This window comes from Cricetulus griseus (genome assembly GCF_003668045.3).
Source record: "Cricetulus griseus strain 17A/GY chromosome 1 unlocalized genomic scaffold, alternate assembly CriGri-PICRH-1.0 chr1_0, whole genome shotgun sequence".
Taxonomy (NCBI): Eukaryota; Metazoa; Chordata; class Mammalia; order Rodentia; family Cricetidae; genus Cricetulus; species Cricetulus griseus.
This window is the reverse complement of record NW_023276806.1, coordinates 189,818,818-189,846,355: the sequence shown is the minus strand read 5'-3', so window position 1 is coordinate 189,846,355 and position 27,538 is coordinate 189,818,818. Positions and strand designations below refer to the sequence as shown.

The window sequence follows — 27,538 nt, the reverse complement described above, 5'->3', positions numbered from 1 at the left end:
TTACTGTATATTGTTAGAGTATAAAATAATATCTCACTTGGAAATTAAACAGCTTCTCATAAAGCCAAACATATCCAAAAGCCCTACCCAAAGAAATGAAAACCTGTACCTACAAAAAGACCAGCAAGTAAGTGTTCCCAGGCATTATTGCAACCAAACATTGAAAAACAAGCCTGATGTCCACAAACTGATGAATGAAATAAACTATGGTATGTGTTTATAATAGAATGTTATTCAGCAAATAAAAGTGAAGAACTAGTATATTTGCAGCAACACAAATGATTTTTACAGCCATTATTTTGAGTGAAAGAACCCAGCAAATGTATATACTTTAAGAAATCTATTAATGCCGGGCATTGGTGGCACACACCTTTAATCCCAGCACTTGGGAGGCAGTGGCAGTCAGATCTCTGAGGGTTCAAGGCCAGTCTGGTCTACAGAGTGAGTTCCAGGATAGCCTCCAGAGAGAGAGAGAGAGAGAGAGAGAGAGAGAGAGAGAGAGAGAGAGAGAGAGAGAGATTGACCTATAGGAACTTAAAGCAAAGCACCCATAGCTTGTCACAGAGTAAAAGATGGGGCCAGAGGCTGTAGAAAAAGGCAGGACAAACTTTCTGGACAGATGGAAATGTTTTGTGTTTTCACTAGAGGGGTTGTCACATGAAGGTACTCATCAATATTCAACCAACTGTGTAAGCGAAATGGATCATTTTGCTGAGACAATTAAGACAGGGTGATATAACAAAACAAACATAACATTACAAGGGCAAATAGGATCTTGTAGGGATGCTGCTCAATCCTCCCACGGCTCTGATGTTGGGGGGGGGCTGGAGAGATGGCTCAGTGATTAAGAGCACTGGCTGCTCATCCGATGGACCCACGTTCCATTCCCCTCACCTACATAGTAGCTCATAAATGGCTAACTCCAGTTCTGGGGGTTCTGATACCCTCTTCTGGCCTCCATGGACGCCAGGCACCATACGGCACAGAATTTTATTGCATGCAGGCAAAATATCCATACATATATAAATTTTTAAAAAATTTAAACCAAGGACTTAAGAGATGGCTCGGGGACTAACAGTGTTTGCTGTTCTTGCAGCATCCACATTAAAAATCAATTTATACTTTCAAATGAAACGTACAAAACAGAAAATAAGATAAATTTGAAATACAATAGTTTTGTTTGTTTTGCTTTTGGGGGGGTTATTTTGAGACATGGGGTCTCACTATGCATCCCTAATAGCCACGGGAACTCTCCTGCCTCTGCCTCTCAAGTGCAAGGGATTATAAAGATGGGTTTTTCTGTGTCCTCGCTCTCCTGGAACTCACTTCGTAGACAAGGATGTCCTTGAAATGCACTGAGAGTCTGCCTGCCTCTGCCTCCCAAGTGCTGGGATTAAAGGTGTGCGCCACCAATGCCCAGCCACTTTTTCTTTTTTTGTTTTGGTTTGGCTTTTTCAAAACAGGGTTTCTCTGTGAAACAGTCCTGGCTGTCCTGGAACTCAACTCTGTAGACCAGGCTGGCCTCAAACTCACAGCTGCCTCTGCCTCCCTAGGGGGACATTTTTAAATTGTTAATTGTGTGGAAGGGCCCAAGTCACTGTGGGCTGTGCCATACCCAGGCAGATGGCACTGTTCTGAGAAGGAAAGGTGACTGGGCAACCTGGGGAAAGCAGGCCAGTAAGCAGCACGCCTCCATGGCTTCTGCCTCAGGCTGGAGTCCTGGCCTCCCTGAGCCCAGTTTGCTTTTGGTCTCACAGATGCAGAATAAGACAACTACCCCACTAACATTTAACTCTCAAGTTTATTTACTCCCCGTTTTTTCTAGTGGACACAGAGGAAGCAGTGGGCATGGTTCAGCATGTCTTGGTGTGAAGGCCGGGTTGAGTTCCAAAACGTCTGGTACAATATAGGCCCTAAAGTTGCATTGTTTGTGACACAATAGGCAGCTTAGGACTCAAAATCAGAGACTACCAGGAAAGGACTTGAGAAAGTATCACTTCTTCAAACCTGGCCCTGAAAGGGCAAGTGTCTTGCTACAAGCAGGCATACCCCCGAGGCTGGATGCCAGAGGGACAGTACTTTCAAAGGGAAGTTGGTCTCATTTCTTTCTCACTCAACATAACACCAGGAAGACTGGTGGAAGCTACCAAGACCTTCCTATGGAGGTTCAAATAAACATGGTGGCAAGCCATGTACCTGAGTGGAGGCGATAAATTAAATCACTGATTAAGGGCAGGGCAGAAAGCCAAGAGCAACTTTCTAAATGTCTAAGGTGCCCAGAGTACCAAGACTCTATTGCAGTCATCGGTAACTAAATAGCACACCCGCCCCCAAATCAGAAACACAGGAGCTGAAGAGCCCATGGAGACTTCTTGTCCAAACTTCTGATCTCCCAGGAGAGAAGGGGCAGGAGTCAGAATACGGATCTGATGGCCACCAACTGACACTTTCAGAGACAGTTCCCATGCTGAAAAGGGCCCTTGAACCTGGGTGTGGCCATGAGCACGGACTGTCAGTGCCAGAGTCCACAGACATTCCACACCACCAAAGACGAGAACTCACCTTGGAAGCTTAATTCGTAGTTTTGTGAACCGGCCTGAAACGGCAAAACTCCCCTAGGACAGGACTGGAAGAAGGACTCCAGGTATGAAGAGCTGATGTTGGAACTGAGATGGCTTTTATTCTATTCACAGAAAAAGTTGAGAACACACAGGTAAAGACTTGAGGGTAGATTTTCGGGGAATCTCTACTGTTCCATCTTACACAGTTTAGTTTGCCTTTAGCGATGGATGGGATTAGGGAGGCATGCTGTCTCCCAAGTCAGGCTTAAGAACTTCCCAGAGGACACCAAGTCAGTGCTGGAGAAAGCATAATTCTGTAGAAACCGACCATTCTTTCGGAGAGTGCCTGAAGACCATGACTGCGATATTCTTTTTACACCATCTACACAACAAAAACCCATCTGCACCCACTGTGACAGAATTCGATAGTCTTGTGTGGATCAGAACATCTTGGGCAGTTAGTTTGGAATTGTAATAAAGGAGAATCAAGAAGCCTTTCCAATACTCCCTCTTAAATTCGAAGCTTCAATAGGGATGCTGCTCAAATATAAATAACCTGGCTCTTTCCTCTGCATTCAACCACAATAAATAGCATGAGCAGACCTCCAGCCAGGCAGCTACACTGAAGATGCATTGGGCTTACTACCCACTGAGGCTGTTATGAAAGGGGCTTGGATAATCAAGAAACATAGACCTTGTCTCTAGTTTCAAGGCATCTAGGAAGGATGTAAACCTCAGGACGGGTGGGGAAAGACATGCGTCAAAACTAAGCTACCATTCCACCATATCCATCCTGCAGCAAGCGCAGACCGGATGTAAAACCCTAGACTCAGGGCCTCCCAACAGAACAAACAGGTGCAAAACATTCCCTGAGAACTAGAGCAAAGGGGATGAAGACTGCAATCCTGCCAGCTACCTACATGGGGAGGGGCCTAGCAAATGCCCATCAGGAGAGGGCACTGGAGCAGAAATACTCGAGGAAAATACCTTAGGGCCTTGGGCCTACGTGCTCTCCCAGTCCTGTAGACCAGCAGGGCTAGAGGAGGAACATTTGGGTTCAAAGGCTTTCACATAATGCAGAGTGGGAGATGGAGCCAAGACAAAAGGTAGAAGATTTCTAAGCTTCAGCCTCCAGTGATGACGTCAAGCCACTAATACAGAAGTGGTTGAAAAAGATCACTGCCGAGACGGGGTGGTGCCTGTTTCCCCAAGTCCCTCCTTCTGGCTCAAAGAACAGCCAAGGGGAGCACATCCTCATGAGGCTCTGAGACTTCCTACCCATCTAGATCGAAGTCTTGCATCCTCTCTGTTCAGCGTTGGCGGTCCCACCCCATTGTGCCTCAAACCACCTTTCCAGGTGGCGCACACAGGGAGCGTGCCAGACTGTGCTTCAGGAGGTGCGGGAAGGACCTGGGGTCCAGAATTTGAACACCATGGAGGCCACGCCAATGCTATTGTCTGTGAACCTCGCTTTGACTAACAAGGCTCTGGGGTCTAGTGTGCCTGAGGATAGTTATGAATGAACACAGACACAAAACCATTCTAAAAGCAATGTGAGTTTCTTAACTCTATTGCATTTGAACTCCATAGATAAAATGTGATGGTTCCACTTCCTTCTTGTTTTGTTTATCAGTTTCTAACTGTATTTTGTTTGTTTGGCTTTTTCTTGAGACGGGTTTTCTCTGTGTAGCTTTGGTGAGCCTGAAACTCACTCTGTAGACCAGGATGGCCTCGAACTCACAGAGCTCTCTACCCGCCTTTGCCTCTCAAGTGCTGGAATTAAAGGCATGTTCCACCGCCTCCGCCCTCTCTGCTTTTTAACTATGGATGTACTGTGACCAGCTGTTGAGCTCCCGAGGCTATAACCTGGAACTGAGAAATATAATAAACCCTTTCTCCTGTATATTACATTTGGTGGGGGGACGGGACTTATAACATGACAGGGTCTGGAATTCATTATGTAGACCAGGATGGCTTTGAACTCACAGTGATTCATCTACTTCCGCCAAGTGCTGAGTTTAAAGGCATGTGCCACCAGGCCTGATGTATGTGCTTTTAAAAATCTTTTGACATTTACTTAGTGGGGGGCGGTAGGGGAAGTGCACATGAGCCAGAGCCAGCTTGTGAGGGTCGGAGGACAGCTTGCAGAAGTCAGTTTTCTCCTTCCATCATGTGGTCCCAGGTATCAGAACTCTCCCACCACAGGGGAAAGCAGAAAGCAGATACAGACACACTCCTATACCCTCTTTCTGTGTTAGTAGGAGAAGAGCCAACTCAACTCATGCCACGATGAAGCCAAAAATACAAGACCTCATTCATATCTTCATGTGAACAACAAACACTTTGCATTGTGTTTATGCTCACCTAAGGTTATATATTCCAGGGCTGACAGGATGGCTCAGCTGGGGAAGTTGCTTGCTGGTAAACCCTGAATTCCCCACCCCCCAGATCCTGGGAAGAGAGACCCGACTCCTGGAAGCTGCCCTCTGACTTCCATATTCACACGTGTGCACACACACAATAAATAAATGGAATTTAGAAATAAAATTATTCCTTTAATCCCAGCATTCAGGAAGCAGAAACAGGTGGATCTCTGTGAGTTCAAGACCAGCCTGGTCTACAAGAGCTAGTTCCAGGACAGCCCCCAAAGCCACAAGGAAACCCTGTCTCGAAAAACCAAAGAAAAAAATAAAATAAAATTATCCTGAAGCCTTTGTAGCTAATGCAGTCTGAATGTACCAGAGAAAAGTCTGTACTAAGAGCTCAGAAACTTTCTTTCTTTCATTTGTTTGCTTGTTTATTTATTCGGTATAGGATCTCAATATGGAGCCCAGGCTGATACGATGACAGGTATATAACCCCATGCTTGTGGCTGAAGCTTCTTAGTGTTTCATTAGAAAATGTGATCTATAGAACTAAATGTTTAAATTACTTTTTTTTTTCCCTCAAGATAGGGCTTCTTTGTAGCTTTGGAGGTTGTCCTGGAACTTGATCAGTAGACCAGGCTGGCCTCGAACTCACCGAGATCCACCTGCCTCTGCCTCCTGAGTGCTGGGATTAAAGGCGTGCGCCACCACCACCCAGCTAAATTTCATTCATTCATTCATTCATTCATTCATTCATTCATTCGAGAGAGATGGAACTCAGGTTGTTAGGTTTGATGGCAGGCACCTTCATTACTGAACCATCTTGCTGGCTCTAAATTTGAATTTAAATACCACCTCTTCTGATAGCTCTGGTCGCTGGTACTGATGTTAGGAGGGTAGAGCTGTCTCCTGAGCTTCCTCCCTTGAACCATCTTGCTGGCTCTAAATTTGAATTTAAATACCACCTCTTCTCCTGATAGCTCTGGTTGCTAGCAGTGATATTAGGAGGGTAGAGCTGTCTCCTGAGCTTCCTCCCTTATCCAACAGAACATTAAATACCTGACTTAGGAACCACTGAGATGGTGCTGAGAGTATAGTGCAGTGGCAGACCACTTGCTTAGCATGCGTGAGACCCTAGGTTCAATTCCCAGCTCTGGCTAAAAAACACACAAGGCATGTGCTTGGGAACCACTGAGACCTACAGTTTATTTTAAATTTTCCCAAGGTTAATTAACTTGGGTTCATGGTATCGATTCCCACATGACTTAACAAAATCATTCCTATGCGACTACACTTTGACATCACACTTGGCTTGAACATAAAAAGAACTGGGAGATTTCCTGTCTCGAACGGACACAGGAGCTGTCACAGCCCATTGTGACGAGACCGCTCCTCCAAGGATGCTCCACATGCCCTATCAGGTCTGGCGTCTTCACACCAGCAACTCTGCACTGCTCCCCTTTGCTCATTTAGGTTCCTTCAAGGACTCACTGATAAATGTGTGCAGCTAAGACCTTTGGAAACCACTGTGCTGCTGAACTGACATGCAGGGCCCTTGCTTGTAGAGCGCCCCTTAGCAAGCTTGTCCCATCCACAGTGTGTCCACGGGGAACAGTAACACTTAGCAGAGACAGCGGTATCTCTACTGAGAAGTTGCTGTGCTCCCTGTGGAGGTGCTGGGGACTTTCTAATGAATGGCATTTCTTTCTTTGCCTTAGCAGCTCCATCGCCCCTCACGTCTAACTACAGGAAACCTCACACTGCCATTCCTTTGTCCTTACATGGCTCTCATTTGTTTCTCTCGAAGTCACTTTGAAGACCTTTCACTCTTAAGGATGGGCTGGAGGTGTGAGCCAGCTTTCTGTGTGTCAGTTCCAAACACAGGGCCAGCGAAGAGGGCAATACTGGGAAGTTAGGGGAGTGACAGCCATGTCTTGACAGCTGTTGCACTAGCAGAATGTCTTAAGCCACCCTACCATACAAAACACATCTGGTCACTTGTATCTGGTCAGCGTTTGGACTTAACAGAACTTGGAGAATTGGATAGAAAAGTCTAGGCCGACCCACAGTGGGGGCATAGTAAGGGGGAAGTCTGGATACACTGAGCACCTGTCCTTTTGTGTGAATGTCTCTTCCTTTGATTCATAGATTAGCAAAGTTTTTATTAATGAGACCTATTAGAACTTGTGCTAAAGTGTCACTGTGGGGTTGGGGCTTTGAGGCCTCCTATGTTCAAGCTACACCCAGTGGGGACACAGACTCTTTCTGCTGCCTGACAATCCAGGTGTATGGAGAACTCTCAGCTGCTTCTCCAGCGCCATGTCTGCCTGTCCCCCCACCATGTGGCAACACAAAGATAATGGACAGAACCTCTGAAACTGTAACACGCCACCTCCATGGAGTGTTTTCCTTATAGGAGTTGCCATGGTCGTGGTGTCTCTTCACAGCAACAGAAACCCTAGCTAAGACGTCCCTGAAGGGAAAGTGGTTCTTACCTCATCACCATACTGCACGTATTTGTTAAACTCATCCTTCCAGTACCAAAGCCACGTGGTGCTGAAGACGGAATTAACTGACTGTGCGTCAAATGAAGGCGTGGAGAGGCGTCGGATGGGGAAATAGTCGCAAGTCATTTTCTGGAAATTGATCTGATACTCTCCTATCATAACGCTGAAAGAGAAGGTGGAAAATTAACAACACTTCAATGAGCTGTCTTGTACGTTCTGGTCACCTGTACCACAAACACGGATTTACATTTTAGGGCTGCAATGGATCTTTAAATGTTCTTTCACTGTTTCTGTCTCTTTCATTCTAAATGGCACTGGGTATTTCTCTATACAGCTCCTGGTCTTACACATAATAGAAAAACTGAAATACAGACAGGTAATTTGTCTGCGCTAAATATGTAATGGTTTCCAAAAGATGTATTCCTGCTTGGCATGGGGTCAACTTTAATCCCAGCTCTCTAGTAGAGGCAGATGAATCTCTATGAGTTTGAGGCCAGCCTGGCCTACCTAGTGAGGGCCTGGCTCAAAAAAATTTTTAACTAATTAATTTTTTTAAAATATTAAAGTTAGCCGGGCAGTGGTGGCTCACCCCTTTAATCCCAGCACTCAGCAGGCAGAGTCTCTGTGAGTTCGAGACCAGCCTGGTCTATAAGAGTGAGTTCCAGGACAGCTTCCAAAGGCCACAGAGAAACCCTGCCTCAAAAAACCAAAAAAAAAAAAAAAAAGTCATTCATTCTACCCCCCACCCCCCACAAATCTCCAGTGGGCTAGAGCAAAGGGTCACTGTGCTTAAAAGCATTTGTGGTTCTTACAGAGGACTTGAGTTCAATTTCCAGCACTCACATGGAGACTCATGGCCATTTGCAACTCCAGTTCCAGGGAATCTACACATTCAGGCAAAAACATTCATATACAAAATGAAATAAAAAAAAAATCTTTACATAAAGAGAAATTAAACCCGGGTCCTCTGGAAGAGCAGTCGGTGCTCTTAACCACCGAGCCTTCGCTCCAGCCCTAAGACAGCTTTCTGGAGGTTATATGATACATAACTCCAAAAAACAGATTTAATTTGTATTTGTGTGTGTGTATGATGCTTTGTAGGTATGACTGATATATGTATTGTGTGAGGATGTACACATGTGTATAGAATGTGCGTGTGTGTATATATATGATGTGAGCATGTGTGCATAGTGTTTGCATGTTATGTGCATGTGTGTACAATGGGCATGTATGATGTGCATATGATATCTGTTTATGACATGCGTATGATATGTGTGTACATGTGTGTATATGATGTGTCTGTATATGGTGGGCATATGATATGCATGTATACATGTGTGTATATGATGTGTGTATGATGGACATGTGTGTGTGTATATGATGTGTGTGTGTGTGTGATGGACAGGTGTGTGTGTGTATGATGGGCACATGTGTGTATATGATATCTGTGTGTGACGTGCGTATAATATGCGTGTATACCTGTGTGTATATGATGTGTGTATGATGGACATGTGTGTGTGTGTATGATGTGTGTGTGTATGATGGACATGCGTGTGTGTATATGATGTGTGTGTGTGATGGACAGGCGTGTGTGTGTATGATGGGCACGTGTGTATATGATATCTGTGTGTGAGGTGTGTATAATATGCGTGTATACCTGAATGTGTGTGTGTGTGTGTGTGTGTGTGTGTGTGTGTGTATGATGTATGTGTGTATGGCGTGCCCACGCAGGCACACGCTGGAGGTCAGAGGACTACACTCAGAAGTCGTTCTCTCCTTCCACAGGGGATTCTGGGGTTCAATCGGTTTGTCTGCTTACAGGGAAAGCGCTTTCATGCACCTCCCAGCCATATTATTTTTAATATGATACACTGGTAGCTGTAATCCACACACAGACTCTCAAAGTTCCAAGAGTGCTAATGCTGCTGAGATGGACGTTTGATAATTGCTGTTCTACACGACAGCTCTTAGGCCCTTGGTCAGGACAGATCAGGGGATCTTTTGGTCATAGTTAGTGGACAACAATGTTGGTCACCGCCAGTCAAGGAAGCAGGGAAAGCAAGGCCAAGAATTCTGCTCAACTCTGCCCCCAACAATTCTATTCCTAAACATCAATAGTTTCAAGACTGAGAAACTGGGTTTACAGAGAGGAAAAGTATCTAACCTGGGGGAGGGGAGAAAGAAACGTCTCATCTACATATGAGAACAGCGTTTGCCGCCCTCTAGTGGCTGAAGGCACAACACAGGACAGCTACCAAATGTTTCTAAAATTCCACACGGCAAGGAAAGCCTGTGCACTTCCCTCTTGTACATCAAGAGTCAATGTGATCATGCGGCTGTCACCCTCACCCCCGCCAATACCAGCAAATGCAGGAACATAAGCAACCCTCTTGGAAACCTCCAGAACACAGAGATGGCATACAAAAAAATGTAGGTACAAAACAAACTTCTCAAAGCGCGCGCGCATGCGTGTGTGTGTGTGTGTGTGTGTGTGTGTGTGTGTGTGTGTGTGTGTGTGTGTGTGTGTGTGCGCGCGCGCATGCATGTGTACGTATGTGCATGGAGGCTAGAGGCCAAACTCAGACCCACCATGGTGTTTTGGGAGGGTTTGTTTTGTTTTGTTTTGTTTTTGTTTTTCAAGACAGGGTTTCTCTGTGGCTTTGGAGGCTATCCTGGAACTAGCTCTTGTAAACCAGGCTGGTGTCGAACTCAGAGATCCGCCTGTCTCTGCCTCTTAACAGCCAGGATTAAAGGTGTGCGCCACCAATGCCCAGCCCACCATGGTGTTTTGGAGACAGGGTCTTTCACTAACCTGGAACTCACCAGGTTAAATTGGGAATCACCTGCCTCAACTTTCACAGGGTTGGGATTACAAACACACCCTTCTGTGTGTTCTGGGGATTGAATTCAAGCATTTTTACTGCCTAAAGGTATCTCCTAAGCATCAAATCTTATTTCTAAATTAAGAAATTAAGCCAAAGGCTTATTTGTCCTGAATCACTTGACATTTCTTTTGAAATGTGTGTGTGTACATGCATGTGCATGTATTTATACGTATGTAGGGACCAGACAAAAACCATGGCTGTCATTCTTGATAGCTTCCACCCTGTTGGTTTAAGACAGGGTCTCACTGGCCTGAAGTTCACCAAGTAGGCTAGACTGGCTAACTGGTATACCCTAGGGATCCATCCCCGTGTCTCCTCCTCAGTGCTAGAACCACAAACATATATATAAACATGCATCCCTCTCCCCTCCAGCAAGAGTTGACGACCAAATCCAGGGCCTTCTGCTTATTAGGCAAGAGCTCTACACAGAGCTAACTCCTCAACAGCTGTCCAGCTTTTTGTTTGTTGGTTGGTTTTTGTTTTGTTTTGTTGAGATAGGGTTTCTCTATATAGCCCAGCTTTCTTGGACCTTGCTCTGTAGATTAGGCTAGCCTCAAACTCAAGCGATGCACCTACCTTTGCCTCTCAGGAGTGCTGGGATTAAAGGTGTGTGCCACTATGCACAGCGGTGTCTCTCTGGCTTTTTAAAAGCATGGGTTTGCAGGGTATAATTCAGGTTCTCATACTTGTTAGGCAAGCTCTTACCAACCAAACAGTTTGTCTCCTCGGCCTTAATTTAGTGTGTGTGTGTGTTTTTTTTTCAAATAATTTTTTGGTATGTGTTCTATCTGTATGAGTGATGGGCAAAGGACAGACAGCTGCCAGAGCAGCACCTTGTTTTTTTTCTATTATGTGACATATTCTGAGCTAACTGGCCACCAGCTTCTGGATATAGAAACGCTGGGATTCCAAACGTGTGTCACCTCATCTGGGTTTCTCATGGCTTCCAGGAATCAAACTCGGGTTGTCAGGCTTTTGAAACAAGTGCTTTCATCCAGTAAGCCACCTTCCTGGCCTCACTGACTGTTTTTGATAGTGAAGAGCTATCAAGAGTATGAACTAGGGGCTCAGTGGTTAAGAAGGTTGTTCTTCCAGAGGACCTGGGTTCAATTCTCAGCACTTGCATGGCAGCCCATAATTAACATCAATGAACATAAAATACAATTAAATGATAAAAAAAAGTATGAACTAGCTGGGTGGTGGCCCACACCCTTAATCCCAGCACTTGGGAGGTAGAGGCAGGTGGATCTCTGTGAGTTTGAGGCCAGACTGGTCTATAGAGTAAGTTCCAGGACAGCCACAGCTGTCTTGAAAAAGAAAAAGCAAAGCAAAAATACTGACCTCTGTACACTATTTTTCTATAGGATACACTGACAGATGAAACAATCATATGTTCATGTGACTCAAGCTACTAACTATTCCTCGAGTCCCTGACACTAGGTATACCACAGGCTGAGCTTGAAGCTTCCCTCTGTTCAAGGTGTAGACCCCATTAGCCACCAACTTACCTTTCAGTTTGGGGATCACAATAGGCCCGCTCGATATCCTCCATGTCCTGGAAGTCAACCCAAGAATTATCTATGAACAGCTGCCACCGGTAGGGCAGGTGGAAGTGGCTCTTGTTGCAGTTGCCTATGAAAACAGAGAAGGGGTTTACAGTTGGGTGTTGGGGTTTCTAACCAATTCAACTTCCCTGCTCAACTTCAAGTTCACTGCTGACGTCCTGTCAAGTCCAGCCTATCCTACTTGCCAGGCACTTCCCCACCATCCCTTCACTCACGCTGACCCCTGCTTGGATTGCACGTCATCTACTCTGGTTCTAATGGAAAACCATTAGAAAATAAAAGTTGGGCTGAAGAGATGGCTCAGAGGTTAAGAGCACTGGCTGCTCTTCCAGAGGACCTGAGTTCAATTCCCAGCAACCACATGGTGGCTCACAACCATTCGTCATGAGATCTGGTGCCCTCTTTATGACCTGCAGGGAATACATGCAGGCAGGATACTATATACATAATAAATAAATCTTTAAAGAAAATAAAAGTCTGGGCTGGAGAGATGGCTCAGTTAAGAGCACTGATTGTTCTTCCAGAGGACCTGGGTTCAATTCTCAGCACCCACATGGTGACTCACAGCTGTCTGTAGCTCCAGGTCCAAGGGACCAGATACCCTCTTCTGGCCTAGACAAGGAACTCTAGGGCAAGTGGCAGCCTTCTTTCTACCTAAGAGTCACCTTAGGGAGACTAGGATGAATCCCAGTAACTACTGTTATTCCATTATGATCTGTCTGGTATTTTAAATTCCTTAAATTCTGATACACAATTTGGGCTAGATGCCAGGTATTTGCTTATTTTAAGCAGCCTTCCTGCTTGTGGCTACTCTGGTGCCCACTTTAATTACAGACATTGAAGAAAAGTTGCATCATCGTTAAGTTTATGCTCCTAGCCCAAGCGATGGAAGATGCTAGAATGGACCCTTGCTGAGTGAGGAACGATTATAATCCCAGCCCACAGGAATACGGAAAATGGCTTTTCAAATTACCAGTGTCACACTTGTTTTATTTTTGAAATTCCATGTAGGTGTTGTATCATTCTGTTCCTTCCTGTCTTCCCTCCAGGGCCCCTTGCACCTCACCTCCTGGACCTGAATGGCCTTGAATTCATGGCCTCCTTTTCTCTAATTATTATTGTTGTCATATATGCGTATGTGTGTGAATATATAAACATAATCTTCTGGGATTTTTTTTTCTTTTTTCTTTCTTTCTTTTTTTTTAAGATCTATTTATTATGTGTTCCTGTGGGTCAGAGGAGGGCACCAGATCTCAGTATATATGGCTGTGAGCCACCATGTGGTTGCTGGGAATTGAACTCAGGACCTCTGGAAGAACAGCCAATGCTCTTAACCTCTGAGCCATCTCTCCAGCTCCCTGCTGGGATTTTTTATTTTTTAAATCCAGATGCCTATGGATGCTAGAAGAGGAAGTGGAGTTACAGATGGTTGTAAAACTGCGATATGGGTGCCAGGAACTTAATCCAGGTCCTCTACATAAGATCAACAGGTGCTCTTTACCTCTGAGGCATCTCTCCAGCACCTTAAATCACTGTAAAAATGTTTAAAAGATACATGGCTACTTTAAAATAAAAGGCACCACAGAGGGAATCAAAGAATGGGGCTGCTTGAGATTTAGGATTAAAAAAGTCATTAACAAAGAAGGAGGAGGAGGAGAAAGACAGCTCTGGAGGAGGAGGAGTTGTCTTCCTCAGTGGTGGGGGATACTAGTAAGCAGCTGTGCCCTGTAAGTAACCGAACTCGGCCTTGTGCACTTGTGCAAGCAGTCCTGACTAAACTCAGTGGCTCGTTACAAAAAAAAGGGACATGAATACCCAGGGAGGACTTGTTGGAAAGGGGGTGAGGTAGAAGAGGGAGAAGAATGAATGGGGGCAACAGGTGTTTGTGAAAATATCATCTGAAAAAGAATGACGAGAAAAGAGAGAGTAAAGACTGAAGGAGTAGGGAAAGAGCCAAGCCATAATGGAAAATGTTTTCTACAAAAATCAAAGCAGAATTACCCTATGATCCAATTCATTATCTGTTTACTCCAAAGCCGCAGTGTAGTCTTGGGCAAGCACTGGTGTGTGCCATGCTCAAAGCAGTATTCACAGTGGCTAAAGGATCTTTCAGAAAACACAACTTACTCTGATGACAACCCTTATACAGGTGGTCCTGACAGATTTCCTTTGGTCCATGATCATCCATCCTAGGGGACGTAGAACTTGCGATGGAGAACAGGGGATCTGCAAGACAAAAGAGGATGCCTGTGTGCCATCACTGACGATGTCTGCCCTCACAGTGAGAAAACCACCAGAAACCGCATCTACATTGGCAAGCACCCTGGGGTTCACGGGCTGCCCCTAAGAGTCCACACAGTCCCTCTGCAGAATGAAACAAAGACACTTGCAATTCTGAGGCAGGTAACTGTAACTTACACTCAGAGTCTGAGGTCCTCCTTGAGGGCTTACAAACTGGGCTCACAGTGGCATGTGTGGAGTTCTTGCCAAGGATCTCAGAGGCTGCAACTCTGTGGCTTGAGGAAGGTGGAGGTGTCTGAGGCAGCCTGCTGGCTGGTACAGCGGCAGTGATCTCCTCGGGCATAGCCAGGACCTGGCTTCTCAGACTCTGACCTCCAAAGCTCATAGCTTCTTTTCTTCCAGTGACTGCTGCTTTTACACCAAAGCCAGTGGCACTACTTTTAGAGACATCAGGAGTTTTGTTCATAATTTGACTGGAGCCATTTGGGTCACTATGGGTAGACTTACTAGCCCAGACTGTGTTTCCTCCATATTTACCACCCAGGAATGCCATGTCTTGGCCGCTGTCGGCGATGCTGTCGGCGACTCTGCTGGTGATCTGGAGATCCAGAAGGTTACCCGCACTCTTCCGATGGTTGCTAGGTAATATTTCTCCCAGACCGTTGGCTGTGGCCCTGTTACCTAGAATTCCTGAGGCTGTTCCTTCCATCTTCGCCCCACCAGCACAGCTATCAAAAAAAGGGACATGCTGCTTGTCATGGGCCTTACTTCTGTTCTTGACATCCATGTGGTACCCAGAAAGCTTATCTGTTTTCTTGGCCATGGCTTCAAGTGTTTGTGTCACATCGAGATGAAAGCCGCTGGCAGCTAGATTTGAGGATGAATCAGAACAACTCCTAGAAAATAGGCCACCTGGGTCCCCATTCTCTGAAAACTTCAGGCCTGCTCCTCGGAGACCGGCAGCCTTAGGTGACACTGAAGAAAGCTGTGCACAGTCTTGAGTCCCCAGGTACTTGAACTTCTGAGTGACATCTGCAGATACATCCTCCAGGGAACCCTTACAGCTAGTGGCATCTGGGCTAGGTGGACCAGATTCCGCAGGGGAGACAGTTGGGAGAAATTCTAGACTGTTCTGAAAGAACCGGTCTCTGCTTTTGCTTCTACCTCTGGCCCGGCCTCTGCGATGTGGTTGGGGAGCTGAAAAAGAGAAACCGAAAGAGAACTTCAAGCTCGGATCCTACCTCGATGTTCCTTTCGCTTGTCCAGGCGTGTGAGCCGAGTTCTCAACTGGGGCTACAGATCTTAGGATGGAGCTGGATTCCAGACTTCCTCCTCTAGTTCCCCTCAAGTTCAAATGTATTATCCAAAGTCAACACTGAAGGTGGAACATAGTGGCTCATGCCTACCATCCCAGTGCTTGGGAAGCTGAGGCGGGAGCCCAGCTGAGGCTACACAGCAAGTTCTAGGCCAGCCTACCCTACATTATGTATATTGAAGAGAAAAGAAAAGCTAAAGTCAGACTGATGAAGTAGGGTCTTCTCTCTAGAAAAATGATGGTTCCCATCTTCTGGAAGCTGAGAAGATGGAAAGAAAGGGCCAGAGTGTGAAGTCTGGGTGGGAGATGTACATATATGGTGTCCACTTTGGAAAAGGGGTTGGAAGTTATGGGTTTCTGTATGCTTACGAGAGCATGTGTACAGTCATGTAGTTAAAGCAAAACTCCTCCTATCATGATGGCTAACTCCACAGGTGAACTAGAAGGGACAATAAACACAGATCTTTGCTACACACAGTGAACCCACGCAGAACACATGAAAACCAGAATGTCTCTGCAGACACCCCCGCTCACAGCACTATGGTGCTGAAGTCAAGCTCCAGTGTGAAAACGGAGCGTGTGCTCTATGCTCAGCTCAAAAAACAAAACAAAACAAAACAAAACAAAAAACGTGGCTTTGGCAGCTGGGCGGTAGTGGCACACGCCTTTAATCCCAGCACTCGGAAGGCCTAGGCAGGTAGATCTCTGTGAGTTCAAGACCAGCCTGGTCTACAAGAGGTAGTTCCAGGACAGCCTCCAAAGCCACAGAGAAATCCTGTCTCGAAAATCGAAACAAAACAAAACGTAGCTTTGGATTCAATCTTCCCGGTGCTGTTCCATGTTCTAAGCATGATTCAAAGCTGCCTGCAATAAAAACTGCTTAATACTTCTGACTTTCTTGCTTGCTTGCTTCTTCTTCCTCGTTTTGGTTTTTCAAGACAGAGTTTCTCTGTGTAACAGAACCCTGGATGCCCTGGAACTTGCTTTGTAGACCAGGAGGCTGGCCTCAAGCGCACAGAGATCCATCTAGCTCTGCCTCCCAGTGCTGGGATTACAGGAGTGCACCAAGCCTGGCTGCTTAACCGTTTCCAAGTCCTTGTGCCTGAGTGAGGTTAATAAGCCCACCATTGTTCATAGTTTTGATGTGAGGAATAAGGATGAAGTATTCTGGGTGAAAGTTTCCGGTAAACTATAAATTATTCGCAAAACACAAGATGTAGTTTTTCCACTGGATAACTGCAACACCTTAGTGTCAGGTGATCCTGTATCTACTTTACAAAGACAAGGAGGACCAGCGTGATGGCTCATTTGGTAAAGGTGCCTGCCACAAAGCTTGAATAACCTGGGTTTAATCTGAGGGAAGAGATAACTCCTGTAAATTGTCCTCCGACCTCCATATGTGGCACACACACCCAAACAATATAGTTGTGCTGACTAATTTTATGCCAACCTCACACAGCTGGAGTTTTCTGAGAGGAGGGAAGCTCAACTGAGGAAAATGTCTCTATAAGATCAGCTGTAGGACATTTTCTTAATTAATGATTGATGAGGGAAGCCTCAGTCCACTGTGGGTGGTGCCACCCCTGGGCTGGTGGTTCTGAGTTCTATAAGGAAGCAGCAGGCTGAAGCCAGCCAGTGGTGGCCTTCGATTCCAGAACTCAGGAGGCAGAGGCCAGGACAGGCAGATCTCTGTGAGTCTGAGGCCAGCCTGCTCTACAAAAGTGAGCTCCAGGACAGCCAGAGCTGTTACACAGAGAAACCCTGTCTTGAAAAACAAAAGCAGGGAGGGAGCAGACTGAGAAGGGCATGAGGAGCCAGCCAGAGAGCAGCACCCTCGATGGCTTCTCCATCAGCTCCTGCCTCCAGGTTCCGGCCCTGCTTGAGTTCCGGCCCTGCTTGCCTTCAATAATGAACAGCAATATAGAAGCAAACGCCAAATAAACCCTTTCCTCCCCAAGTTACTTTGCTCATCACAACAATAGTAACCCAAACTAAGACAATAACCTAACTTAATTTAAATTAAAAGAGCACCATGGTATATAATAGGAAAATGCTTAACAAATGGCACCACTTCTGGCCCCTAGGACAGTGTTTCATGAAAACTCTGGTGGTGTCTGAACCTTGTGTGTCACGGGGGGGTTGGGGGGGTGGCAGAGATGCTACGGAACACAGCTTGGCGGCTCGTCGAAACAATTATCACATCTAGAAAGTGATCTGGACACTGGCTATACTCCTGAAAGGACCGGGAGCTGGGTCTCAAGGAAAAAGTTTAGCACCCACACTCATGGTGGCACTCTCCCCACAGTGGCTACCACGGAGAAACAAAGCAAGCCTCCATCAGCAAACCACTGAATAAACAAGATGGGGTGAAGCCATAGTGTGGACACTGAGTAGCCTCAAACAATGAAGGGAGGGCGTGGGGGGTGGATCACTGCTGGAACATCCTTGCTGCTAGCACAAAGACATGTTGGGCTACTCACAACTGCCTACAACCCCAGCTCTGGGGAGAGCTGACGTCTTGGCCTCTGCAGGCACCTGCACTCAAATGCATATACCTATGCCAACTGCCACACGAATCACACATACACAATTTTTTAGATGATAAAACAGCCGGGCAGTGGTGGCACACGCCTTTGATCCCAGCACTCGGGAGGCCGAGGCAGACGGATCTCTGTGAGTTGGAGACCAGCCTGGTCTACAAGAGCTAGTTCCAGGACAGCCTCCAAAGCCACAGAGAAATCCTGTCTTGAAATCCGTCCCACCCCTTGCAAAAAAACAAACAAAAAACTGATAAAATAAATCTAAAAAATATATTTAAAGGAAAGTAATTACTTTAAAACCAGGGGCTATAGCTACTTGCAAATCATTGTTTCGATTATATTGAAGTGGTGTGTGTGTATGGAAAGGTGTGGAAGGGAAAAATGAGGTTTCTGTATAGCAAAACTGAGGTTTCACAGGTAATTTCTTTCCTTGTTAATTTCTATTTGAAAGCTCACACAATTAAAAGGGGAAAAGGCACACCTCTCATGGCGGGTGGGTTCCTCCGAGAGTGCTTGCTGTTGCAGATGTCCTGGATGTTCTGGACCACATCAGAACTCAGCCCGTGTTCCTTCATGATGGCCAACACCTTTCTGTCCATCAGGTTGTGAGACCTGAGGCAGTTGAGATAACTGCAGTTGCCCCGGGTGAAGTGCTCACAGATGTGGAGTCTCTCACATGGCTGTGGTTGTCCGCATATCTGTTTGCGGCCCTCTCCTTTGTAACTTTTGCATATCTGCAGAGGGGGGAAGAACAAGAGGCAAGAATATATTCTACCTGCCATGCCGGTTAAATGCACGAGCCCCCTTCCTGTAAAAAGCAGAGGTGTACCCAGAGGAAACAGTGCACACACAGCCCACCTCTTTGAGGAGATGGAATGAACTGGGGACTCATTTGGGGACAGGGGAGAATATGCAGACCAGTCAACAGATGACAACCGTGCATGGTGGTGCACACCTACAACCCAGCTCTCAGGAGGCCAAGGCAAAGAGGGTCACCAAGCTCAATGCAAAACCTCACATTTAAAAGAAAAGAAACATAAGGGAAAAAAACAGTGATGAGTTTGGTAATTCTTGGAAGAATCAGATGCATATAGGAGCCCAAGAGGAAGTCTAGTCTGGATCCTGACTTACTCTATAGTTAAAAAGACATGTGTATCTTACCTGCAACTTTGGGATTTTTGTCATTTGGTCTCTGGTAGCCAGCGCAGGACTTTTTCAAATGATTTGTATGTGAGGGGGTGGGGTAGTGGGAAGAAGAAACAGAAGAGGAAAATAAAGAGATGGAGGCAGGTCTCACTACGTAGCTCTGGTTGGCCTGGAACTTTCTATGCAGACCAGGCTTGGCCTTAAACTCTTGGAGGTTCACCTGCCTCTGCCTGCCAGCTACTGGGATTAAAGGTGTGCACACCCCTTTTCCATTTTGTTTTTGTTAGCTGGGATTAAAGGCACACATCACTGTACCCAGCCTTGGTTTTCAGTTTTTTTGAGACAAGGTTGTATTATGTAGCACAGGCTAGACTTTAACAGACAGTCCTCCTCTGAGATCCCCAAATGCTGGGACTGCAGGCATGCTCCACCATAGCCAGTTCAGTAAGGAAACTGACTACAGTCTATCTAAACCGATGGTTCTCAACCTGTGGGTCCCAACCCTTTAGGGAATCGCATATCAGATGTTTACATTATTATTCAAAATAACAGCAAAACTCCATTTCTGAAGCAGCAGTGAAATGATTTTCTGGTTGGGGGGTCACTACAACACGAAGAACTGTATTAAAGGGTCGCAGCGTTAGGAAGGTTGAGGACTGCTGCTCTAAACATGCAACTCTGCAGAGGTGGAGCTCCTGCTGAAGACAGAGACCAGAGCCAGGCAGAGGTGGCCCACGCCTTTAATCCCAGCACTTGGGAAGCAGAGGCAGGTGGTTTAAAGGCCAAGGTCCACGAATCAGCAGGGGGACCTTATGGGCCCAGCAATCCTCTAGCTTGTTTCCTTTTCAACAGCAGAAGGAAAATAGTTGTTCTGCTGGCCTGCCTAAAATCTGCTGTGAAGCAGAGTAAACGACAAAACAGAAGACTGTGTTATACAAAATAAGGAGTGTGAGGCTAGTATTTAAACCATTAGATGAGGAGCCCTGTATGACTTGTGACAAACAATGACCAGGAGAGGAAGTGTACACCTTAATCCCAGCACTAGGAAGGCAGAAGCAGGTAGATATCTGTGAGTTCAAGCTACCCAGTGAGACCCTGTCTCAAAAAAGTTACACATCCAAGGAGCAGGGACGTATAGTACATTGCCTGTAATCCTAGCATGTAGCAGCTAAGGCCTGAGAATCAGGAGTTCAAGACTAGCATAGGCTAGTTGAGAGAGTTTCAGGACATTTTGAGCTACAAAGGACAACTTGGGGGAGTCAGTTCTCTCCTATCATTCTCTTGTACAGCAATACAACATGTACCTCCATCTTTACAACTTCAATTCAAAGGCCACCCTGATGTAATAATAAAGCATCAACCAATCTGACTACGACTGTCTTCAACCCATTCTTGTTCTCAATGGAATTCCTGGCACCCCGTGGTGCTGGGATCTGGACCCAAATCTGTTGAGACAGGGTCTCACCGGTAGCCTTGACTGGCCTGGAACTTGCTATGGAGACAGAGCTAGTCTCAGGCTCATATAGATCTGTCTGCCTCTGCCGCCCAAGGTTGCTGAGATTAGAGGTGAGCATCACAGGCCTGGTTTGCTCATAACACTCTTGCCCGCTGCTTAAACTGGGAATCAGGACCTACCTCAGGCATGAAAAACGGGTCGCTCTGGACCAGGAGTACTGCCAGCTCCTCCTGGTTAAGCCCAGAGAGCTCATGATTCTTCAAGACCTGGAAGTTCTGTTCCGAGAGAACTTCGTGAGAATATTTGCAAAGGTTCCTGGAAAAAAGGAGACCTGTCAGTACCTGCATTTCACAAAAGACATGAAAAGAAGGCAGCCACAGACACAGGACACAGATGTAGGAGGAGGACTGGGGGAGAGAGGGAGGAAGGCATCCTGAGTTCTAAGGGAAGGGAAGGAGGGAAAGAAAGGGACTAATTACCATGAGGATGGGGGTGGGGCAGGCAGGGGCCTTGGGAGAGGGGAACAAATAAGACCAAAGTGTGATAGTATGGGTGCATGAAAGCACAATAATGAAATCCATTCCTGCCGGGTGGTGGTGGCTGCGCACACCTTTAATCCCAGCACTCAGGAGGCAGAGGCAGGTGGATCTCTGTGAGTTCAAGGCCAGCCATGGTTGTTACTCAGAGAATCCCCCAATGACAAATCCATTACTTCATATGCTAGCCTAAAATTAAGAACTGAATTTTGAAAGAGTGGATTTCAGTGGTAGAGCACCTGCTTAGCGTGTCTAAGGTAGATTAAACTTTTGCTCAGCAAAGATAAGTGTGTGGCCTTCAGTCATTAACACAGGTTAATCAATCCTGCAGAAAGAATGCAATTTTCAAAGGTACACTGGTCCAGCCAGATGGCACAATGGGTAAAAGTAAATTAAGATTTGCCCACAAACCTGATGACCTCAATTTGATTGCACACACACAAATACAAATCTGATGACCTCAGTTTGATTGCACACACACAAATATGTACTTAAACAAAAACAAGGTCTCACTGGATAATATCAGCTGGCCTGACACCTGATACCAGACCATGCTGGTCTCAAACTCACGGTGATCTGCATGCCTCTGCCTCAGAATTAAAAAAAAAAAATAAAAAGAAAAAGGAAATGCATAGAAAGAAAGAAAGAAGTGTGTGGCACATGATTTAAAACCCAGAACTTGGGAGGCATAGATGGGAGTTTGAAGCCAGCCTTATTTACATAGCTAGTTCCAGGCCAACTAGGGCCACAAAGAGAGACCCTGACTTAAAAAAAAAAAAAAAATTTAGTGCCAGGTGTTGGTGGTGCACGCCTTTAATTCCAGCACTCAGGATGCAGAGGCAGGCGGATCTCTGTGAGTTCAAGGCCAGCCTGGCCTACAAGAGCAAGTTCCAGGACAGGCTCCAAAGCAATACAGAGAAACCCTGTCTCAAAAAAACAAACAAATAAACAAAAAAACTTATTAGTAAGTAAAATGATGATGATAGCAATGGTGATATATTTACCAAACAGCTAAATCAGGAGGGTGCACAATTCTTTACTCATGCACACATAACATCTGACCTTAGCTGTTAGAATACTTCTTTTGCACATAGCTGTGAAAGAAGAAAAAACCGCATAGGAATGAGAAACAACCTGTTCAGAAGTCATGGCCCACTGAGGAGCAAACATCACCAAGAGGCTAGCAGATGGCCTAATGGTCACAAGAGCCCTCAGTGCCCTTCCAGAGGACCCAAGTTTGGTTCCCAGCACCCACACCAGATGGTTCATTCTTAGAATATTGTTTTGACTAATCTGTTTTGTTTTGAAACCAATGGTGATCATTTATGTGTCCTTTACAACATAAAATATTAGCACAAACAATTCACAATAATGTTGGCTACTCCTGTTCAGAAGATCCTTAATGAGCTTAACTACTTTTGTACATACAAATGTTACTCAAGAGTGTCTCAATTTCTGTAAAATAGCACATAACTGTTGCCTCTATAAATGATACTACATATTACCTGTGTTGAGATTGTGTTAAAATATCTGGTTCTGGACAGAAAACTGAAGGGCTTAGTCCAATTTTTAATTAAAATTTTCCCTTTAACAGTTGTCCTTCATTGCTAAATATTGCCTGCCCCACTACTATTTTTCAGCTGTTTACTCCTGGCAAACTGAAATGCAAAATGATTTTCTTGAAACTGGTGGGTTTTGACATAAACATCCAGGCGGAAATCAGTCTCTAAGAATTACTCTTGCCAGGTGGTGGTAGTGACACACACACATACACACACACATGCTCGCACTCGCATCTTTAATCCCAGCACTCAGGAGGCAGAGGCAGGCAGATGGGGTTTGAGGCCAGCCTGGTCTACAGAAGGAGTTCTAGAGCAGCCAGGGCTGCACGAAACCTTGTCTCAAAAAAGAAAAACAAATGAGCAAAAAGACAGAGAATTAGTTTTGAGAAATCATCCATGTGGGCTAGAGATAACAGCTCCATCAGTAAAGTGCAGGCCTTGCCATCATGACAACCTTCGTTCAAATATACATAAAAAAAAAAAGCCACCTGACTAGCTTCTTTGCAATCCCAGGCCTGGAGAAGCACACAGGCAGATCCCTAGAGCTCAGTAGTCAGCTAACTCAGTCACTTGATGAGTTCCAACTCAGGGACAAAACCTGTCTCAAAATAAAGTGGACAGCTCCTGAGGAATGAGGCCCTACACAAACATGTGTGTGCCTGTACATACACATACATACAGAAATACAGAAATGCAGACAGACAGACAGACAGACAGACAGACACACACACACACACACACACACACACACACACACACACACACACACACACACCACTTACAGGAATGTTATTAAGCCTCCAGAGGTACCAGAACCTTTAAAAAAAATTACAGACACAAGCCCGTTGACCACTAGCTGGCCAGCCAGCCCTTCCAGGCCCTTTTTTGGCAAGGAAAGGTGAAGGGCTGCTCACGGCCTGCGTCCATCCTTGCCATTTTCCCAGCCAGCCCGCCTCTCACCTCCCCACTGCCTACCATGCCTTGTAGTGTATCTCTGCTGCTCCTTGATAAGGCTGACCTCAGCCCTGCTAACTTACAGCTTCTGCTCTGTGGTTTCAGATAACGGCTCCCACCAGCCTCTACCCACCAAGAACCCTTGCAGCTGGGCAGAAACTCCACCTTATCACCCTGAAGCCACAGAGAGGATCTGAGGAGACTGCTAAGCAGAAAAGCCCTCTCCCCCTCACCCTGTTATAGCTTTGCAAGAGGTGTAGGAGTTCCCTTACCTTGCCACCGAGAGGCCTCACTTCACTGGTCCCATAGCCATTCCCATTAAGGTTCTGTTTGTTACAGATCTGAAGCACCTGCCCAGGGCCAGCACAGTGGCTCAGTGGGTAATGCCACCCCCACTCCCACAGACAAACAGGTTCCATCTCCTGACTTTGACATCTCCTGAGATTGACAACCGTTAGTCAAAGAGTAGAGAATCCTTGCTTTCCTTTTGAGTCCAGCCCAGACATCCTGACCACAGAGAGCCTATGGGGCTCCCTCTGTTTGGAAGCCCACTCAAGGCATGGATGTCTAAAAGAAGAGTTGGTTTAGGCCACCTGTTGTCCTTGATGCTGTCCTTCTGATGGCTCCAGTTTTGCTTTTTATTTCTCATCTCCATCCTTAGGTCTTCACCTCAAACTCAGCTTCCGTCTGCTGCATCTGTCTAGTCTGGATGTGGCTGGCACCCCATCCCCAGCAGGCTCTGCTGCTTCCCCCATAGGCTCCACGCAGCCCCTCCACTGCTTTTTAGGATTTTATTAGTTTGTAAGGTTTATTTATTATGTACACAGCATTCTGCCTGCATGTATGCCTGCATGTCAGCAGAGGGCACCAGATCTCAATATAGATGATTGTGAGTCACCATGTGGTTGCTGGGAATTGAACTCATGACCTCTGGAAGAGCAGCCAGTGCTCTTAACCTCTGTGCCATTCTCTCCAGCCCTTCTAACAGGTTTTTAATCTTGGTTCTCATTTCAGTACAGCAATCAGCCACAAAGGCAGGCAGTTTGTGCTTGCTGACTATCTAAGGAAATACAGAAATTAAAATCTATCATGTTTCCTGCCTGGGAGCTTAGCAATTACAATAACCCTAACTCGGGCAACTAAGGCCCAGCAGACTGCAACCTCAAGAGCGAGGTGGGTAACAGGAAAGAGCAGGTCATTAAACTCAGATGTCAAAGGCAAGAGGAAGGGAAGGGGACAGAGACCTCTAATCTGCAAAACTGAACGTGGGTAGCTCAGAAACTTACAAACGAAACAAGTGGGGAAGTCTGAAGCCATTGCTCCCCCTTACTAGAAAACTGGGTGCAGAGTAAAAGGATAAAGGCTAAAGTTCAATCGGGCAGAGGGATGAGAAAGGCTCAGCTGCCGGTCTAATTAGAGCTAAGGCTGAAGCCTCCTTTCCTTTCCTCACCATTCGGTCTGATTCAGAACCCTGACACACAGCTGACAGCCAGGACTGGCGTCAGAGTCGCCCAGGGATAGTGTCTCTCAAAGTGTTCCTCTGAGGGAATCAACAGGGACGCTGTCAGAAATGCAACCTCTGGGTCCCATCCCAGACCTGCCAGGTGAGGCTTCACTTACAGCATACAAAAGAATAGTCTAGATCCAGAGGGTCTGCCAGACTGACTGGCAGGGGCCCAGGCCAGTTCTGAAACAGTCTGTCTGAAGAAGGGGGCTGGAACTTCCTGGTGATGCTAGAAGTAGCCATGGTTCCCTCCCCTCAGGGGACAATGGCTCTTGGGGAGAGGGTTGATTAAAGCCTCGGGTGCGTCCCCCCCCCCAGACAGAAAGAGAGTTGTTTACAATCCTGCATGAATTGCCTAGGACAATGCAAACATTTGTAGAGCGCTGCTGGCACCCCGCAGATACACAAGCAAGCAAGCTCCTGTCACAGGAAATGGTAACTTTGAAAAAGAAGCAAAGATGGAGCATCTCTGACACCCCAAGCCTAACAATAAATGACCATTCTCCTTTGCCTTCTAGCCACAAAACAAAATGTTGCTTTAACCCAGCAGGCCACACTCCCCCACCCGCCCTGTCCCCCCTGAAGGGTGTGGCCTACCAATCTAGCCTGGAAAATGGTTTCTGTCCCAGGCAGCACATAATCCCCAATTGAGGACTGTTTTAAAATGTCTGAACCCAGTCACACCTACAGACTGCTTGAATCTCACTGGTGTGAGGCCCCAAGAGAGTCTAATATGTTTTCTGGGCCCGGGGTTGGGCTTTTCAATTCTGGGTGAGGCTCCAGGCTGGGTGTGTTCCCCTCAGTAAGCAAATCAGCTGCTCACCAGAAGATTACAACACAAGAAAACCTATGAGTCTTGAGTTTTGATGGAAACAACATTGAAATAGCCTTTCCCTCTCCCCCTAGCCCTGGTGTTCCCCTATAACCCATGAGGTTGATAAACACACAGATGCCTGATTTATTTGCATAGGAAACAGGAAATAGCAAACCATAATACAAGCCAGGTAGAAATGGAACCAGGATGTGTGAGCAATATGACCTACACAACCCTAATAAAGCATTCAAAGCACTGGACTCCCATTCTCTTTGTACTTAAGATGCTCTTGGTTACACAGCCAGGTTACACAGCCACTAAGGATGGTCACCCAATGTGTGACACTCAATGGGACGGAGTCAAAGAACAGCTCAGCACAACCAAGGACACACAGAGGAAAAGCCTGGGATTAAAAGGCTTTGTCCACAACTGCCTTACACACAACACTCCCGGAGCTCAGCCAACTGTCACAACATGGCAGAACCCCTGAAGTTGCAGCAGGAAGTGACATCAGAGCACCCAGGCCCAGAGGATGATGAGGGCAGACAGAGGGAGCTGAGAGACAGAGATCCGTGAAGTCTACACTTCTGTGGAGGGGGAGACAAACTGGTACCAATCAGATCTCCTACAGACTTGGAAAATTTCCCTCCCCGTGCCATGTCCAACCTAGCTCAGTGGTTACACACTTGACTACCATGTGTGAAGTCTCAGGTTCAATCCCCGCCACAAAACAAAACAAACAAACAAAAAACCCAAACAAAATCTCCGTGCCTGATTCATACCTACTGTTAAAAGTCTAGGACTAGAGAAGCCACTCCGCAGTTGAGAGCACTTAGGGCTCTCTCGGGGACTCCAATCTGGTTCCTAGCATCCACACTGAGCAGTTCAAAACCACCTGTAACACCAGTTCCAGGATTTCCAATACCTTCTTCTGGTCTCTGTGGGTACTTGCCTGCCTGCCTGCCTGTGGCGCACACACATGTGGGCAGGCACACACAAAAACAAGTGTGTGTGTGTGTATATACACATATATACATATACATGCACACATACACACACACACAGTATGTAAGGGAAGCATCCGGCTAAGATATTCCATGTGCGGCCAGTCTCTCCCTACTCACAAGTACGTGGTGGAGGGTTATCCAGGCTGGCAGTGTGTGTGTGTCCCCTACCGTCATCTCTGCAGCCTCTGACTTCCCCTTCCTTCCCTTGCCCCAACTTCTCTTTTCCAATAAAACCCAGCCATTTTGCCTCTCGTGGTCTCAGGTCCCCAGGTCCTAGGCTCCTCTCTTTTCTCTTGCTGTCTCTCTCTGCTCTTCCCTTTCTCTTCTCAGGGCCGGGTACAGCCTGGAAATCCAGATGCCTGGGGCTGTTTTCACCCTCTTATCTACAGTAAACCTCCCCAGCCATACCTAGGAGCAGCCATGTCCTCAGTCTTCATTCACACAGATTGTGATTTTTGTCCTGACTTCAATACATCAGTATAAACAGCTATGCTGCGTTTACATTGTATTAGGTGGCACACATAATCCAGAGGTGGTTTTAAGGATGTGGGAAGGTATGTGGAGTTCACATGTAAAAAC

General features: G+C 46.3%; 1 protein-coding gene across 2 annotated transcripts in view; it reads right to left on the bottom strand.

Annotated features, from left to right (window-relative positions):
• Window positions 1-27,538, bottom strand: part of Zc3hav1 (zinc finger CCCH-type containing, antiviral 1) — a 46,367-nt gene that overhangs the window by 9,150 nt on the left and 9,679 nt on the right. For both annotated transcript variants that reach the window (XM_027391478.2, XM_027391477.2), the window contains exons 2-8: window positions 20,762-20,897; window positions 18,462-18,714; window positions 14,303-15,322; window positions 14,012-14,110; window positions 11,828-11,951; window positions 7,423-7,597; window positions 2,563-2,683 (exon numbers count right to left, since the gene is read on the bottom strand). In XM_027391478.2, coding sequence (XP_027247279.1) covers window positions 2,563-2,683; window positions 7,423-7,597; window positions 11,828-11,951; window positions 14,012-14,110; window positions 14,303-15,322; window positions 18,462-18,714; window positions 20,762-20,897 — 1,928 coding nt within the window. The remainder of the gene's footprint in view (window positions 1-2,562; window positions 2,684-7,422; window positions 7,598-11,827; window positions 11,952-14,011; window positions 14,111-14,302; window positions 15,323-18,461; window positions 18,715-20,761; window positions 20,898-27,538) is intronic.